General features: G+C 47.2%; 1 protein-coding gene across 1 annotated transcript in view; it reads left to right on the forward strand.

Moving 5' to 3' along the window:
- Window positions 1-8192, forward strand: part of PTGFRN (prostaglandin F2 receptor inhibitor) — an 84498-nt gene extending 76306 nt beyond the window's left edge. The window contains exons 8-9 of the mRNA XM_018045969.1: window positions 2667-2972; window positions 4715-8192. Of these exons, the coding sequence (XP_017901458.1) occupies window positions 2667-2972; window positions 4715-4881 (473 nt within the window). The 3' untranslated portion in view covers window positions 4882-8192. The remainder of the gene's footprint in view (window positions 1-2666; window positions 2973-4714) is intronic.

Raw genomic sequence — 17296 nt, forward strand, 5'->3', positions numbered from 1 at the left:
GTGTGTTCAACTGCAGAGATAAGGATGTTCATGGCGGCCACCTTTCACTGTGCACTTACTACCTTCCGGGTGTTATTTTAAGCATTTTATACAGGTGACTAACCGTGGGTGCTCTTGTAATTTCCTTTTAGAGAGGAGGAAACTGACTCACTGTGAACTTAAGTGACTCAACCAGGTCACACGGCTAATGAGAGCCAGGATTCTAGCCTGAGTAGCCTGAGTAGCCTGACTCTACAGCCTGGCCACCATACTGTAAGGCATGGTGGGACAGGGGTTAGAGTCCGGGCACAAGTAATATGGACACAGCTGTGACTCTCTGCCTTCAGTAACACCCCGTGTCTGCAGGTGACAGCAGCGCTGAGCTGGTTTTCATTGAGGACCTGGGAGTGATCTACTCTGCCCAGGCACTGGCCAGGATGTGAGGACATTGACCGCACGCCCTCTGCCCTCAGGGAGTTGGTCATTTGGCAAGAGATGGCCTGCACGCTGGGAACAATCAAATATTTTGCTCAAGTGCCTCGGTGGGTTGATGGGAAGGAAAAAAATGACATTTTGGTGCCTCAGAGTAGAGAGCGGACATCACTTGTAGAGTTGAGATTTGCCTGTGGCCATTAACATGTTAGGCTATCCACTCCAATATTCTTGCCTGGAGAATCCCATGGACAGAAGAGCCTGGCAGGCTACAATCCACGGGATCGCCGAGTCGGACATGACTAAAGCAAATGGGCACTTAACATTTTTGTTGTGAGTTGAAAAGGAATTATCATTTGAACAGTTTTGTAGAAATTCTCACTTTGGGGGAATTCCTTGGTGGTCCAGTGGTGAGAACTCCGTGCTTAACCACTGCAGGGTTCTATCCCTGGTCAGGGAACTAATACCTCACAAGCTGAGAGACGTGGCGCCACCCCCCCCCCCCCCCGAAAAAAAAGAAAAAAATTCTTGCTTTTAATTTTGCTTACATTCTTTTTCTCTGTGTAAGCATCTGAATATGATTTATTTGCCTTATAATGTGCTTTTTGAGGTTATTAGTGTATTTTTACTAAATGGATATTACTTTTTGTTTAATAAAAATTGTGTCATTTAACATTTGTATAGAAAGTCTTGTCAAGTGAATTTAAGATAAAGCAGTGTTTGTGGCCTGCTTTCTTGCCTGCTGGGTGACTCTCAGACCCGACACAGCTGGTATCACTTGGTAACTGTCAGAAGAAGAGGTCAGAGGCTTAGGATGTGCGCTCTTATTTCCACGTTCGATGAGAATTACCACTTGTGCCAAAGTCATCTTACTCTTGTGCCCACATTAATTTATTTGAGGCTGTTAGAACCTTAATTTTGCAGAGTACTTTACGATTCCACAGCATTAGTCCCTGGGACTGTTAAACCGTGTTCAATTTTCTCAGCTTGACATTTTTTTCCTCTTGTTTTGAACTTAAGCACTTCGGGGGGGAAAAAGAATCACAGTGAATGATACAATCTAAACTGTTTACAACTCTCCATTTTATACGATTCACTTTATTATTTTTTTTCCGTTTTTCCTTCCAGTTTTATTAAGATAAAATTGACATACATCCCTATACACGTTTAAGGTACCCAGCATAATGATTTCACTTATATACATCATGAAATGATTATCACAATAAGTTTAGTGGACATCCATCATATCACATAGATACGAAAAAGTGTTTTTTTCCCTGTAATGAAAACTCTTAGAATTTATTCTCTTAATGTTCATATACATCACGGAGCAGTGTTAGCTATCGTCATCATGTGTATACCACATCAGTACTGTTTATTTATCTTATAACTGAAAGCTTGTATCTTTTTTTTTTTTTGAGCCAATTCAACATAAATAAGATTTATACAATTTTCATGCAATACTAGAATACAAATTCTACTCAAGTTCCCATGGACTATAAACTAGGAGACACTGGAACATATCCAGGGACATAAAACAAGTTGCAAAAATTTCATGATCTAACGATATTGAAATCATACAGAGTCTCTGAACGATTCACTTTATGTCCGTATTGTTGCTTACAACTAGTGTCCTTCCAGTCTTGGGTTCTTCTGCCTGAAATGCTGAAGGGCCCTGCTTTCTTTTGGGGGAGAGAGCACTCTATGTCACCACACACCAGCTTTCCATCCCGAGTTCTGTAGAGGAGACATTTGGGGGCTGTGCTCCTTCAGCTGGGTGGTGGCAGTGGCCTGGTTAAAAGGCTGGATTCTGCAGTTGAACTCCTGGGTTAAGCCACATGCTCTGCAAACTCCTGGCTGTGTGATCTCAAACAAGGTTAATGGGTCCCCCCAGAGATTAGAAAATGTGACCATACCTTCATGTACGGTTGTTGAGAGGATTCGGGGACCCCTAAGGTCCCCAGAGCCGTGCTGGCCCCTAGTCAGGCTTCAGTTGTGTCTGACTCTTTGCAACACTGTGGAGTGTAGCCTGCCAGGCTCTTCTGTCCATGGGACTGTCCAGGCAAGAATACTGGAGTGGGTTGCCGTGCCCTTCTCCAGGGGATCTTCCCAACCCAGATCGAACCCGGGTCTCTTATGTCTCCTGCATTAGGCAGGCCGGTTCTTTACCACTAACCCCACCTGAGGTGTGTTATCCATACTTGGAACTTCTGCCTGTGCCACTGATCCCAGGGTTTTGGCTTGATCATCCGTAGACGATATGGCCTTTGACGTGTCCTGGTTTGCGGTGCACTCTTTTGGCCTGGACAAGGCTCCTGTCCTCCTGTCGTCACTGGATCGGAAGGGGATTGTGAACACGGCCCAGAGGGACTGGAAGAGCAGCCTCAGCCTGGAGCGCATGAGCATGCTGGAATTCCTGCTGCAAGTGCACGGCTCCGAGGACCAGGACTTTGGCAACTACTACTGCTCCGTGACTCCGTGGGTGAAGTCACCCACAGGCTCCTGGCAGAAGGAGGCAGAGATCCAGTCCAAGCCCATCTTTATAACTGTGAAGATGGATGGTAAGAATGACACACAAATAACCTTCTCAGTGTTTGGGGAATGTCTTCTCCGCACGCTTTGCCACCGCTGATGGGATCCAGGTTCTCACCCTTTGAGGAATGTGCCTGCTTTCTCTCTGGCCTGGCTCAGGCGTGCACACTCAGCCCTTGCTGTTTTCCCAGCTTAGGTACCGGGTGTGCTGGAGGCACCACTGGGAAATGATTTTTCAAACTTACTGGACAGATTTTCAATGCATTCTATAAATTCTAGACATAGTCACTTTGTTGTATCCTAGGGTTGGCACGGATTCTGCCAGGCAGGGGCAGAGAACAACATCTAGAGAGCAGGTCAAGGTCTCTTGGAGGGGCCGTGAGTGAGTTCCTGCCCCTTTCACCCTTCTACTGGTCCTGTGCTGTGCTAGTCACTCAGTCGTGTCTGACTCTTTGAGAACCCATGTGCTGCAGCACACCAGGTTTCTCTGTCCATGGGCTTTTTCAGGCAAGAATACTGGAGTGAGTTGCCATTTCCTCCTTTGGGGGATCTTCCTGACCCAGGGATCAAACCCTGTGTCTCCTTGTCTCCTGCATTGCAAGTGGATTCTTTACCCACTGAGCCATCTGGGAAAGCTCCTTACTGGTCCTACTTTTGGTGAAAGGGGGCTCCTCCCATTCACTCGCACAGGGAGGGTTCTTCACAGAACCCTGAGATGGGAGGGGGAGCTCCCCGCCTTGTTGGCTCACACTGACCACCAGTCAGCCTAAGTGGTCAGGGGGCCCTCTCCCCACCCTTCTGCTCTCTGAGCCTCCTGGAGTGGGGGCACATTTTCCTTGGTTAACGGAAAACTTGTCTTCTCTGCAGAAAGTGTCAGAGTAAGTGTAAATTGAAAAAAGTCATGGACAGAATCCAAGTCCAGGTGCCTGGAAGGATTAAGTAGGAGCCGTCAAGTGCGTTTCCCTGACGATGTGTCAGTTTGGTAGGGACTGGAATTGGAGCCCCAGCTCTTCCACAGTCGACTTAGTCTTTCTAATCCATTGTGTCCTCTCTTGTTAAATGGGATAATAGTCTCTCATGGGGCTGTTGTGCTAAATGGCAGGCAGACAAGCATGGTGCCAGCCTCCACCCAAAGTTTGCTGGTTATTTGGGGGACAGGGACTTTGTAGGTGCAGGATCTGAACTGTATGTGTTCCTGCAACTTAGTCAGTGATACCATATTTGCCTCTTAGAAATGTCTTGCTTGAAGTCATTCCATATGAAAATCCAGATTTACTGAACAAGCAGGGAGTGATTATTCACTTTGCTAGATAATTTACTATAGTGTTACTTAAAATAGCTCCCCTAGTACACTTCAGTTATCTGATGCATAGAATTGATTTATGTAGTTTTTTTTTAAGGATGCATCTGCTGCTGAATGTGTGGTGCCCTTATACTGACTTTTAAAAATCAATCTCCTGCCAAAACCCTAAAAAGCAAGTTGACATTCAAAGATATCGAAGGAAATTTTTTTTCTGGGTTCCCCCCCGCCACCGCCCCGCCTGCTATGGAATTGGGTGGGGATATATTTGCTCATTTTTGAACACCTATGGCTGAGCTGCTCTTGTCTCAAGCCCTGTGCTAGGTGCAAGACCCGTGAGGTCAGACTCCTAGGGGAGACCCCAGGCAGTGGAAGGGGGGAGGCAGTGGTCTTCCCTGAGCTCTCCCCACCACCCCCCGGCACCCGGCAATTTGCATCACTAATTCTGTCCCTCTGGTCTCTCCCTCCCAGTGCTGAACGCCTTCAAGTACCCGCTACTGATTGGCATCGGCCTGTCCACGGTCATCGGGCTCCTGTCCTGCCTCATTGGGTACTGCAGCTCCCACTGGTGCTGCAAGAAGGAAGTCCAGGAGACCCGGCGAGAGCGCCGCCGGCTCATGTCCATGGAGATGGACTAGTTGGTGCCAGAAAGGCCGAGACCGAGGGACGGTCGAGGAGCGGTTCGGGCGAGATGAGGACAACAATCTTTTAACGCAAAGTGTGTTACACTAAAAACCAGTCCTCTCTAATCTCAGGTGGGACTCGGCGCTCTCTCTTTTCTGCATGTCAAGTCCTGAGCGCAGACATGTTTACCAGCACACGGCTCTTCTTCCCACGGCACTTTCTGATGGAACAATCGAGTGTGTGTTTTCCCGACGGCGGCTTTTTAATGGTTAACCTCTAGTTTTTTTCTCCTACTGGCTTATAGATCTCTGACTTGTGTGTGTTTCTACCTTTTGTTTTGAGGGGTTGCAGTGAGAAAGGGGTGAAGGCGTTCAGAGTTCTTTGTCTCGGGTGAGATCCGTACGCCTTCCGAGTCGGAGGCACGTGCTAAGAGAGCTGCGGAAGGCGACCCTCTGCCTGTCCGAGGACAACACAGACCAGTGCTGAAGGCTAGTGTGTGGCTTTTACTGCCCTCCCCACCCCCTATTTTCCAGGGGGTTTAGGCGACATTTAAAATCTAAACCTGCAGTCCGTAACTTCCTATCAAGCCCAAATGCATTTTGTTTTTTGGTTTTCTGCTTCTCTGCCCCTTTCCACTTCTTTCGTATTTGCTTTATGTGTGAGTGCTGAAATGGCCCTGGAATTGAGAATTTGGCTCTCCACCAAGCACCTTATCTTGCCACCTTAGCCTTAAGAATGAGTATGAAGAAAAATGCACAGCCCCCTCTGTCCAGGGCAGTGAGAAGGCCTGCAAAGAAGACGACGTCGGAGACAAGGAAAGGAACAGACAGTCACTCCCATAGTTCCGAGGCTACCATGCCTCAGGGGGCCCCAGAGATTGCAGAAGGGGGATATCCTGGAAGTTCGATTTCTGCAGTTTGTGCCAGAGGGTCAGTGGTGCAGGGGTGTGTCAGGTGGACAGAGCCACCTCTCTTCCCTGTCCCGCCTTTTGTGAGAGGCTAAAGCCTTGTGGGTCTTCAGGGGGAACCACTGACACCCCATGTCCTTCACGAGCCACTTGGGCTCTTTAATGTGAAGTTGAATTGCTGCTTGCAAGACTGACTTCACAGAATCAGAAATTACCCAGAAGAACCATGCATTTTCTGTGACCTTGTCAGTCCTTCAAGTCTTTTTAAAAATCCCCTGCAGGGGGTTAGTGAGAAAGGGTATACTTTGTGGTGTGTTTGGTTTCCTATTAGGAACACAAAGGAAACCCAGCAATTTATTGCTGTGTGAACAGCCTACAAAGTAGATCTGAGAGTGGTCCGCTTTGCCCGATCACTCGCACCAGGAGTAGGACAGCGGTCCCAGAAAGATCTGTGTCTTGCCCCTACGCAGCAGTGCTGGCCTTTCAGAAGCATCCCAGTGGGGTTTCCTGAGGCTCACTGGTGACTCAGTCCCCACATTGCATTCTGCGTGCTTTTACCCCGGCTCTGAAGGACCTAATACCACTTTGTCTTCCAAAAGGGAAAAAAAGATTCGTTTGTTTTGAGCAATAAAGTAATACAAAATGATGGCCATTCACGTGCGGCTCTCTGTCACAATGGGCCGGACAAGCTGGACTGCTCCCAACCATGTTCCCTTCTACTTCCCTCCTCTGTTGCCCATGATTCGTTCTGCGCATATCACCAAGTCACCCCGCAGACGGCAGATTGCCACCAAATTTTCCCTTTTGGTTTTGCCCACCAAGGGGACCCCTCATATAATTGAAACTAGATTCTGTACTAACGGTAACAGAACAGAGGAATTCCGGGCCTAGCATCTGTGGTGGGAAGACGTACCGCAGGTCCGCTCTACCAGAGCACGAAAGACCAGGGGGAGGGGAAGAGGCTGTGATAGCTCTAGATTCGGGTATTTCCTACATGCCGTTTCCTAACTGTGCCGTCTCAGAGGAGGTGAGTCACAGGTGATTGTGCAAACAGGAAACAGACACAGGTGCTGCATTCAGAACAGCCAGTGCCCTCTGAGCCCTCACAGTGATCAGCCTCCTCAAAGAAGGTTCAGGATTGTTGTAGTACAGGCCCTCGGAAGGAGGAAAGGATACTTGGCTTTGGATGTGACCCGGTGGCCCCAGGTGTATGAAAAAGCGTGGACGGGTCGCAGAAGACAACCAGAGGCAGTAAAGGAGACACGTGCTCACACACTGTACCTTTTCCTTTCAAACTGCTGTTGCAGTTCAAGGCTGGGGCTTTTAGGGCATCTACTGAGCCCCTAGCCCCGCCCTCCATCCACTGGGCTGGCACAAAGTAGGGAGAAGTCACAGGGCGTTGTACCAAGGACCTCCTTCCTTCCAGGGACGTGAACATGGCTGGAGCATGTGCCCTGGTCAGAGTGTGAGATGTACTCTTGTTATACCAAATAGGGCCCCTGCTGAGTGCTCTTCCGGAAAAGGTTACTGCAGAAGCACTGGCCTGAAGGCAAGGACCCAGCTACAACTGCCACGGATGAAAGTGCACTGCGTAACACAAAGAAACTTGATAGAGAGTTTGACTTTTTTTTTTTCCTCTTCTGATCATAAAAATATCCCCAGAAAGAGCCTAAGCTATATTCAGATAAACGCCTAAAAAGTCCTTTCCGTTGTTTACTTTATAATGTTTACATATACTTTTCACTTTTCTAAAAAAAAGAAAATGCCAGCTCTGACTTTTTAACAACTTTTCAGAATTTTCATGGGACAGTGGAACTCTGACTCACCAACTGGATTTAAAATCTTAATTTAGAAACGTATTTATTTGTGTGTTTTCTCCCCTCCTATCTATGTGGCTTTCCCTAAGAGCCTGGTCAAAGTGGCTTCTCCTGCCCAGACCCTTGTCTGTTTTCCCTGGTGGCTCTTGCTTCTTGCTTTGCAGACTGCCTGCAGCCATGATTTTGTCACTGACATCTGTGCGCCAAAGACTGAGCCTCTTTAGCAGGAATAATAAGCAATACTACACAACTTGCTACTTTCAGAAAACCCTTTTTTTTTTTTTTTAACCTTCACCGATGACAACAGAGGAAGAAGGGAACTGGGATTTGGGTAAGTTCTCCTCCGCTGTTTGACCAAATTCTCAGTGATAAATACTATGTGCAGATCACTAGGAGAAAAAAAGTTGATTTTCTTTCTTTTTTAGCGTGGCACATACAGATCTGCCAAATTTTACATAGACAAAAGAAAGGGTCTTGTGTATTTTTGTCCATATCCAATGTTATATGAACTAATTGTATTGTTTTATACTGTGACCACAAAATATTATGCAATGCACCGTTTGTTTTTTATTTCATTAAAGGAAGTTTAATTTAAACTGAAGTTGTGTGAGGAACTTGATCTCGGCCTCTGTTAACCTTTCATCTCCTCCACCTAAGGGACTGTGGCTGAATTCCCTTGCCACTTGAGCACCTTCTCATCTCCTGGAATCCCGTGAAAGTGTTGTAGATGTTCACCAAAGATAAAAGAAGAAATGGATTTAACAGGACCAGTAGTGAGATTTCCACCAAGCGGAAAGGTGAGGGCTGGGCCCCCCTGCTGAGGATGGTCTCTAGGTCTCTCCCTGCATTCTCACGACCTTATAGGACCCTTGCCAGGAAAGAGAGAAGTTAGGGGCTGTTCCTCTCTGCGGATGAGGAAACACACCCAAGTTCTGTGACCATGTCGTGCCTGGAACAGAACAGCTTTTCTGACTCATGACCCAGTCTGGAGCCAAACAGGTCCATACAGGCCCCTGTATTATGTAAAAACAATCCTTTCCCCAGGCTGCTGGCTTCTGAGTCCAGGATAGGAGAGAGTGCTGGGGCTCCCACCTCCCTGCTGGCCCCAGGAGTAGCCGCTCAGCCTCGGCCAGCCTTCCCTATTTGTGTCTTGGGCAGGGACCAACCACCTCACTTGTGAGGTGTTCAGAGGCTGGGTCTGTGTCCTCGTTAACCAACTTCGCCTGGGGCTTGGCCCCAGTCCAGGCGTACGGAAGGGACTTGTTTTTAGTTGCCAAGTCGTGTCCAGCTTTTTTTTGACTCCGTGGACTGTAGCCCGCTAGGCTTCTCTGTCCATGGGATTTCCCAGGCAAGAATACTAGAGTGGGTTGCCATTTCCCTCTCCAGGAGATCTTCTCAGACCAGGGATTGAACCTGCATCTCCTCCATTGGCAGGCAAATTCTTTACCAGTGAGCCACCAGGGAAACCCCATAGTAGGGACTAGAGGTTTATGAAAACACAATGAACGCTGTCCCGTGGGAAATGGCCCAACACTGCATGCTTCTCCATGAAGAGGGAAGATTGTGCTCACATCAAAACACTGACACAGTCAGAGCTGGTCGGCAGCAGTTCCACATCTCTTGCTGAGCCTGTACCTGCCTCAGTTTATATTAAAAGAAAAATAAAAACTTGCTCACACAACTCCTGTGGCCAAGGCATGGTGTTCAGCACAGAAAACCTCCCACTTATGTCCTCTCCTAGAGGGCTTGGCAGCTGCTGTTGGCTCATCCAGAAACCTCTTTCCACCTGTTCCACCTCCTGCTTCTCTGTCAAGTCTCACAGGGAGCCTTTATCTGCCCCTCTAGGCCAGAAGAGAAACCCCTGACAGATGCTCTGGTCGTCTGAAAGTGGCCCGAGGGCAGGGACCTCTTCCCACTGTGACAGTAGCTAACGCTGGGATGCTTTGATGTGCTGTGCACCTGGGCGAGGGCACGAGGGCTTCCCAGGTGGTTCAAGCAGTCAAGACTCTGCCTGCCAGAGCAGGGGATGCAGGAGACATGGGTTCAGTCCCTGGGCTGGGAAGATCCCCTGGAAGAGGAGATGGCGCCCCACTCTAGTACTCTTGCCGCAAGGAGCCAGACTTGGGAGAGGAGATGGCGCCCCACTCTAGCACTCTTGCCGCAAGGAGCCAGACTTGGGAGAGGAGATGGCGCCCCACTCTAGTACTCTTGCCGCAAGGAGCCAGACTTGACTGAGCATGCATACGCATGCCCTCTCACCCGGGCAAGAGCCTCAGGTCACCCGAGGTGACCACTGCAGATTTCTTACGTGCAGCTAACAGCCACCCCATGTCCTCTTACCCACAGACCAGTGTGCGTAGCACACCGCTTCAAAATACAGGTTTTATTATTTCGGTGAAGCAGGGCCACCCATTGAGAAGATAGCTTTTTTCACTCACAGATCCCAGGAGGAGGAGTCACACCACACCCCAGGGACCACACAGGGAAGCGCCAGCGTCCCTCAGGCAGCAGAGGGAGCAAGAGAAAAGCATGGACTGCAGCCCTTGTTTTGGTTTTCACAGGAAGGAACAGGCAAGTCAGGGTAAGCTGGCTTCGGATTGATTAGTTTGGAGAATTTCAGCGGATTCTGGGGCATAGCAAGTGTCCTTAGTTATCAGGTGTGATGAGAAAACAGCTATTTTGCGTTGCTGCCTAGGATTTTACAGGATAAAAGTGCTGCTCACAGCCAAAGCCTGAACGTATAGATAAGGACCTGAGCTTACGGTTCCTGCCCCAAGTCCCCACTTTGCTTTTCCCCAGGCTCCTTTTAAAATAACCCTTTTGAGTTGAGCCTGCAGCCTCCACCGCAGCCACCTGACAAGTAATAGGCGCTTGTTAGCCTGCTATCTCCTGCTCACTGGACACCTGGGATGTCGCAGGACTGCCCTTCCCCTGGCTTGCTGGTCCTCCAGCCCTGGTTTCTGGGGTCTGTAAGTAATAAATCTTATGACTTAACTTTCTTTGTGTGAGTGTATTGAAATTGCGCCTTCAATCAAAATGACCCTGGGTTTCACTTCCTCAGGGTGGAGGTACAGATGCTGAGGGAGCAACTTGCTGACCCGATGTGGGTGGTTTGTGCCTCCTTGTTCAATAGGTCATGGTCTGCGTATGCCTAATTTAATACTCCAGCTATTCCCCTTCTCCCCCCAACACATCTGGTTCCTGGCCTTGGGGTGATCTGAGCAGGGAACAGTGGTCCTGAGTGTAAGAGCTCAGTGGAGGAGGGGTTTGCACACGGAAGGCGTGAAAGTGAAAAAATGAAAGTTGATCAGTCCTGTCTGACTCTTTGCAACCCCATGGACTATACAGTCCGTGGAATTCTCCAGGCCAGTATACTGGAGTGAGTAGCTGTTTCCTTCTCCAGGGGATCTTCCCAACCCAGGAATTGAACCGGGGTCTCCTGCATTGCAGGCAGATTCTTTACCAGCTGATGGAAGGCATGCTCATAGGCAAATCGGAATGACTTCCTTTTTCTAGGAACTGGTCGGTCCTGAGAGGAGCAGTGTCTCCAGGCTCTGGATGTCAAAGCATCAAAAACCAGAAATAAAATGACATGATTAATACACTACTGCTTGGGGCTTGTACACCTGGTTGGCTTGGCTCCACTAGGGGTGGGGAGTAATGCTCACCTGAGTCCTTTCTGTTCTGTTCGCCAGTGTATTTGTGCCACCAGTACTGGTTACTTTGATTATATAATTTCATTGAATAATATGTAAATCAGTGAAATATGAGTGCCAGAGAAAGATGTGTTGATGAAAAGGAGATGAATCCCTGAAAAGACTAGATAGAGTCAAATTGCTTTTTTTTTTCAGTGCTGTCAATTTAAGTCCAGGCAAAACCACTATAAACAATTTATGTTTTTATAAATCATAAAAGCATAGGAAGATCTGTACTCCATTGACTTTACGAACGTTGGTTTTTTTGCTGTTGTTAATTCTTACTCCGTTTTAAAGAAATCAAACCTGAAAGTTGTAGAAGAGGAGATAGGTTTAGTTTATGCAAAACAAAGAGAGGAGACTCCAGATAATAGACCTGGGCCTGTATCAAGAGATTGTTGAGCAAATACATACTATATGATTGAAGTGAAAATAAAATTTTTAAAATACATGAATGTCTTGATAATTCTCATCTTTACCTGACATTGCTGTTAATTGATCAACTGATAGCTCTAATTGTGTCAGATAGTGGAGTTTCTCCTATTATTGTCCCCATTCTTAGAGATGAGGAAATCGAGGCTTAAGGAAACTAATTTGCTCAAGATTTGAACCTAGGTCTTTCTGGCTCCAAAGTGTGTACATGTTCTAAATCACTGTACCGGCTACAGTGTCTGACTGTTTTAGCCATTCAATATTTTTTGAAGAGATAGAAAGATGAGTAAGAACTGATTCCTGCCCTTAGGAAATTCATGGACTTATAGGAGAGGGCATGGGCATGTAAATCATTCATTTTATTATGTGTAATAAGTAAAATTATAGCAGTTCATGGCAGAGATAGAGGAAGGAGCGGTGCACTTTCTAAGGTGTCAAGAAAGGTTTTGCATAGGAGACGCAAACCCAAATTTTAAATTTTTTAAATAAATAGGCATATATCAGGTAGGGAGGGCTCTTAGCAGAGGGGACAGTACATGCAAAATTAGAGAGGATGTTAAGACCCATTCAAAGAAACACAGTGGTTCTGTGTCTGAAAGGTGAGGTGATGGGAGAGTTCTCAAGCACCAGCTCATGAAGATCCAGTCCAGGAGTTGGGACTTGGTCATCTAGAAGTTTGGGGGGGCAGGGACAAGGCATAAGATTTATTTTATTTTTTGGCTGTGGTGGAGCTCCATTGCTGCACGCAGGCTTTCTCTAGTTGTGGTGAACAGGGTCTCACTCTTTGTTCCTGTGTCTGGGCTTCTCATTGCCGTGGCTTCTCTTCTTGTGGAGCACAGGCTCTGGGATGCTCGGGCTTCAGTTACTGTGGTGTATGTTAGCCGCTTCGCGGCATGTAGGATCTTCCCAGACCAGAGATCGAACCTGTGTCCCATGCACTGCAAGGCGGACTCTTAGCCACTGGACCACGGGGAAACCCCTGAAAGTCTTTATTCAGGAGAGTGTGTGGCTATGTTTGCATTTTAGATTAGCAGAGTGGGGGCTGGGTGCAGGCAAGGCTGGAAGATGAACTGAACTACGTTAATCCAGGTGAAAAATCACAGCTCTCAGTTGTGACAGCAGCAGCTACAGTGAATTCATTAAAGGTTTTTTTTGGAAGAACTGACAGGACTGTATAAGTAGATGTGGAATGTGGAGGCCAGCCACGGGTCTGGGTGGATGTTGGTGCACTCAACCACTATGAACAACAGTACCAGTGAAGGAGAAAACAATGATTTTAGCTTTGGACTCAAGTTTGAGTTTTCTGCAGGACCTACAGGTGGAAATGTTCAGCACAGTTAGATAATTGGCCTGGAGCTTACGGGAGAAGTTGGGGGTGGAGACAGATTAGTGATTGTCAGTATACAGACAGGGCATGAGATGTGGAAGCAGCGTGAGGAGAAAGGGCTTCACTGGGAAGGAACTTCCGAAGCGGGGAGGGAAAATCCCGGCAGGACCGCGGTATCCGAGAAGGACAGAATTCCGAGCAGGTATGCCAATGGTCGGTCATACCTCATGCCACAGGACCAAGTCAAGGGAGAGCTGAACACTGCCCATGGCTGTGACCTTGGATGTTTGGGTGAAGTCAAGCCCAGATCACGGTGGGCTCAAGTGCTGGCTAGTTAGGAAATCAAGCAGAATACAGAATATGGGGAAACTCACAGATTTGAAGAGGGGAGGGAAGAGGAGGCAGTTTGAAACTATGGTGAAAAGGTGACTAGTAAGGGAGTAGGCACCTGGGCTGCTTTATGGGCCAAGGAGACCCTGAAGGGGCATCTGTGTCAGGGGCACACCTGTACCTAAAGCCCAGGTAAAGCAGACTTCCTGTCCCTTCTCCCCCTTTCTTCTTCCCTTGGAGGCCTATTTTGAGCACTCCTCCACACCCGCTTCTTGTTTTAAAATCAGAACTCATTGTCAGTTACTCCCTGATATGGGCTTGAAGAAGTAGCTCTTCCCAACGGTATATCTGAACCCAGAAGATGGCCTGGGAGTCCCACCTGTTGCTCTTTCTCTGCTGCCACCAGCTCCTAGTCCCCATCTCCTCCTTCACCCCCCTTTCCTTTCACATTTGCAGTATTATAGAATAACTCACGTTCACTATGTGATCAGTTCAGTCACCCAGTCGTGTCCGACTTTTTGCGACCCCATGAATTGCAGCACGCCAGGTCTCGCTGTCAATCACCAACTCCCGCAGTTCATTCAGACTCACGTCCATCGAGTCAGTGATGCCATCCAGCCATCTCATCCTCTGTCGTCCCCTTCTCCTCCTGCCCCCAATCCCTCCCAGCAGCAGAGTCTTTTCCAATGAGTCAACTCTTCGCATCAGATGGCCAAAGTACTGGAGTTTCAGCTTCAGCACCATTCCTTCCCAAGAACACCCAGGACTGATCTCTTTTAGAATGGACTGGTTGGATCTCCTTGCAGTCCAAGGAACTCCCAAGAGTCTTCTCCAACACCACGTGATAGGTATTAGCTAATCCCGTTTTACAGATGAGAAAACTGAGGCTCAGAGGAATCAACTAACCTGCCTAGATTGTGTGGCTAGGAAATGCCCTTCTTGTGCCCTGGTCTTTGCCTCTGCCCACAGGAATCTACTTAAGGTTTCCCCCACAGATAGGAGTTGCCACCCACCTTGAAAAACTCAGCCTCAGTTAGCTAATTGTCAGCTCCTGGTGAAGTCAGGCTGGTGAGAAGTAAAGGACATGAGAGTTGTTCTCCATCATAGGACCCAAGTTGTATTCCAGTCCGCTCTAAGCCTCAGTTTTCCTGTATGAGGGACTGATTGAGTTCACAGTGCCGTTCCATGCCTGGAGGAACAAGGCTCAGAACCCGGGGCTTCCCTGTACCTTGGTAAGACCTACACCCATGCAGGTAGCAATCACTGACCTAAATTGCAGGAGCTCAAGTAGGGAAAGGGGCAACATCCTGATCAGCTTTCTGCTCACCCCTTCAGGATCTTCTTTTCTGTCCTGTCATTCACTGTCCCACATACTCTGCCTTCTGAAAATCGTGAATGGCAAGCTAGAAAGTATAACAGAAAGGGCACTGAGCCAAAAGCGAGAAGGCAGCCACAGAATGCACCCATTCCTAGCCGTACAATCTTAGCCAAGTTAATGGATTCCTCCGAGCCTCGGTTTTCTCATCTATAAAATGGGATTAATGATGTGAGCTATTCTGTAACACTTCATATATGAAAATGCCTCACACAGAACTTGACATGTAAAAGGTCTTCATTTAAATGTTTCTTAGGCCTGAATTGCTTAGGCTAGGAATCCGTGATACTTGCAATTTTTGTCATTTTGTGGAATTAATATTTGAACATGTCAAACCTGAAAAAAAAATATCACTTTTAATTAATCTTCTAGGAACTTAAGAAAAGACTTTTTTCTTTAGTACATCATTGTGTTGCTTTGACTATCACTGGCCCTGTCCCTCCATCTGAATTAGGAATTCCATTCTTACATTCCTTTCAACTGATACAGTTGCCATGCACTACAGTGATTCCCAAGGTAATAGAATAACTGTCTCTCTCGCTGGCTCTATTTTTTCTTTCTTCTCATTTTTTCTTTTCCCCTTAATAACATAAAGCTTCTTTTTTCCTTCCAGAAAAGAAGCAGCATCACCCTGTCAATGTTAAATTCTGGCAGAAACCAGAGCCGCTAACATGGAAAGAAAAAAAATTGGCAAAAGCCAGGAGTGAAAAATTGCTATAGTGTTACTTAGTTGGGCTTCCCTGGTAGCTCAGTTGGTAAATAATCTGCCTGCAATGTGGGAGACCCCAGTTCGATTCCTGAGTCGGAAAGATCCACTAGAGAAGGGATAGGCTACCCACTCCAGTATTCTTGGGCTTCCCTTGTGGCTCAGCTGGTAAAGAATCTGCCTGCAATGCGGGAGACCTGGGTTCAGTCCCTGGGTTGGGAAGATCCCCTGGGGAAGGGAAAGGCTACCCACATCAGTATTCTAGCCTGGAGAATTCCATGGACTGTATAGTCCATGGGATCTCAAAGAATCAGACACGACTGAGCGACTTTCACTTCACTACTTAGTTGTGCGTATTTCAGGAATACAGGGTCCTCTGCATTGTTGGCAATGACTGTCTCTGTGGGCAGCGCTGATTTCTAACATAATTCTCTTTTCAGTGCATGTAGCAGATTGATTGCATTGATGGCCCCAGTTCCTTTCTACTTCTTTTGCTCTGGCACTTTGCTGCTTCCTTCACTCAAGAGATGGAGTCTGTTAACCCATCTCTTGCTTTTGGACTTGGCCATGTGACTTGCTTTGATCTGAGGATGTTAGTGGTCATGATGCAAGCAGAAGCTTTTAAAAGTACTGATGTGTTTCTGCTAGTCCTTTTGGACCCCTGACATTACTGCAAAAATGTGCCCAGGCTAGCCTATCTGAGGACTGTGAGAGGGATCCAAGGTAAGGCCATCCTAGACCATCCGGCTCCCATCAGCTGATCCTTAGGCTTGTGAACAAAAATCTGTATTATTACTGTATGCCACCAAAGCTTGCTATTTGTTATGCAGCAATAGCTAACTGATACAGTAAATTTTGGAGCCTAGGGCATAACCCATGACTTCTACAACTGAAATGGTGAAAAAAAAATTCTTGTAGTTCAAGCCCTACTGATACTATAGTTAACCACCTGGAGAAGTATTTTGAAATCACCCTTCCAGGTAAGCTGCCCTTTAATTGTTCCCTGAATGCAACCTGTATATCCCTGCCTCAGTATCTTTGTACATTTCATTTCTCCCTAGGGAATGTCCTTTCTTCTCTCTTCCCTATTTGAATCATTCCAGATCTCCAAAGACCTAACATAAACCACATAAACCAGCCTTTTCTGAATGACCTCTGGCTACCCCCTGCCTGCAGTAGTCTTGCCTGAGTCATAAAATGGATACCCAACACAGGCTGCCTTCCATGGCTACAGTTTCTTTCTTTCTTTCTTTCTTTTTAATTTTTATTTTGCTTTACAATACTGTATTGGTTTTTCCATACATTGACATGAATCAGCCACGGGTGTGCATGAGTTCCCAATCCTGAACCCCCCTCCCTACTGTTTCTTATCTACAGTTCTTTATCAAACTAGATTCCAATTTCCTGAAGGGCAGAGCCCATTTTTTTTACCTCTTTTATCCCCCAAGCACTGCATAGTACCTTAAAAAGGAAAGCACAGGGCCTTTTAACTGAAGATGTTAGTATTTGCAGATTGTCATGGAGAAGGGTGGTTATTGTTCAGTGTCCTTGCTAATGAATAAAACCAAAGGGCGATCACTGTGTTGTACACCTAAAACTGGAATGGTGGTGGTGGTGGCGGCTGGTGGTTTAGTTGCCAAGTAGTGTCCAACTCTTGCGATCCCATGGTCCCTCTGTCCACGGGATTTCCCAGGCAAGAATACTTGAGTGAGCTGCCGTTTTCTTCTTCAGGGGATCTTCCTGACCCAGGGACTGAACCTAGGTCTTCTGCGCTGTAGGCTGATTCTTTACTGACTGATCCACCAGGGAAGCTCAACTAATACAGTGTAATGTGTCAGTT

This window comes from Capra hircus, chromosome 3 (assembly GCF_001704415.2).
Source record: "Capra hircus breed San Clemente chromosome 3, ASM170441v1, whole genome shotgun sequence".
In the NCBI taxonomy this organism is placed as follows: Eukaryota; Metazoa; Chordata; class Mammalia; order Artiodactyla; family Bovidae; genus Capra; species Capra hircus.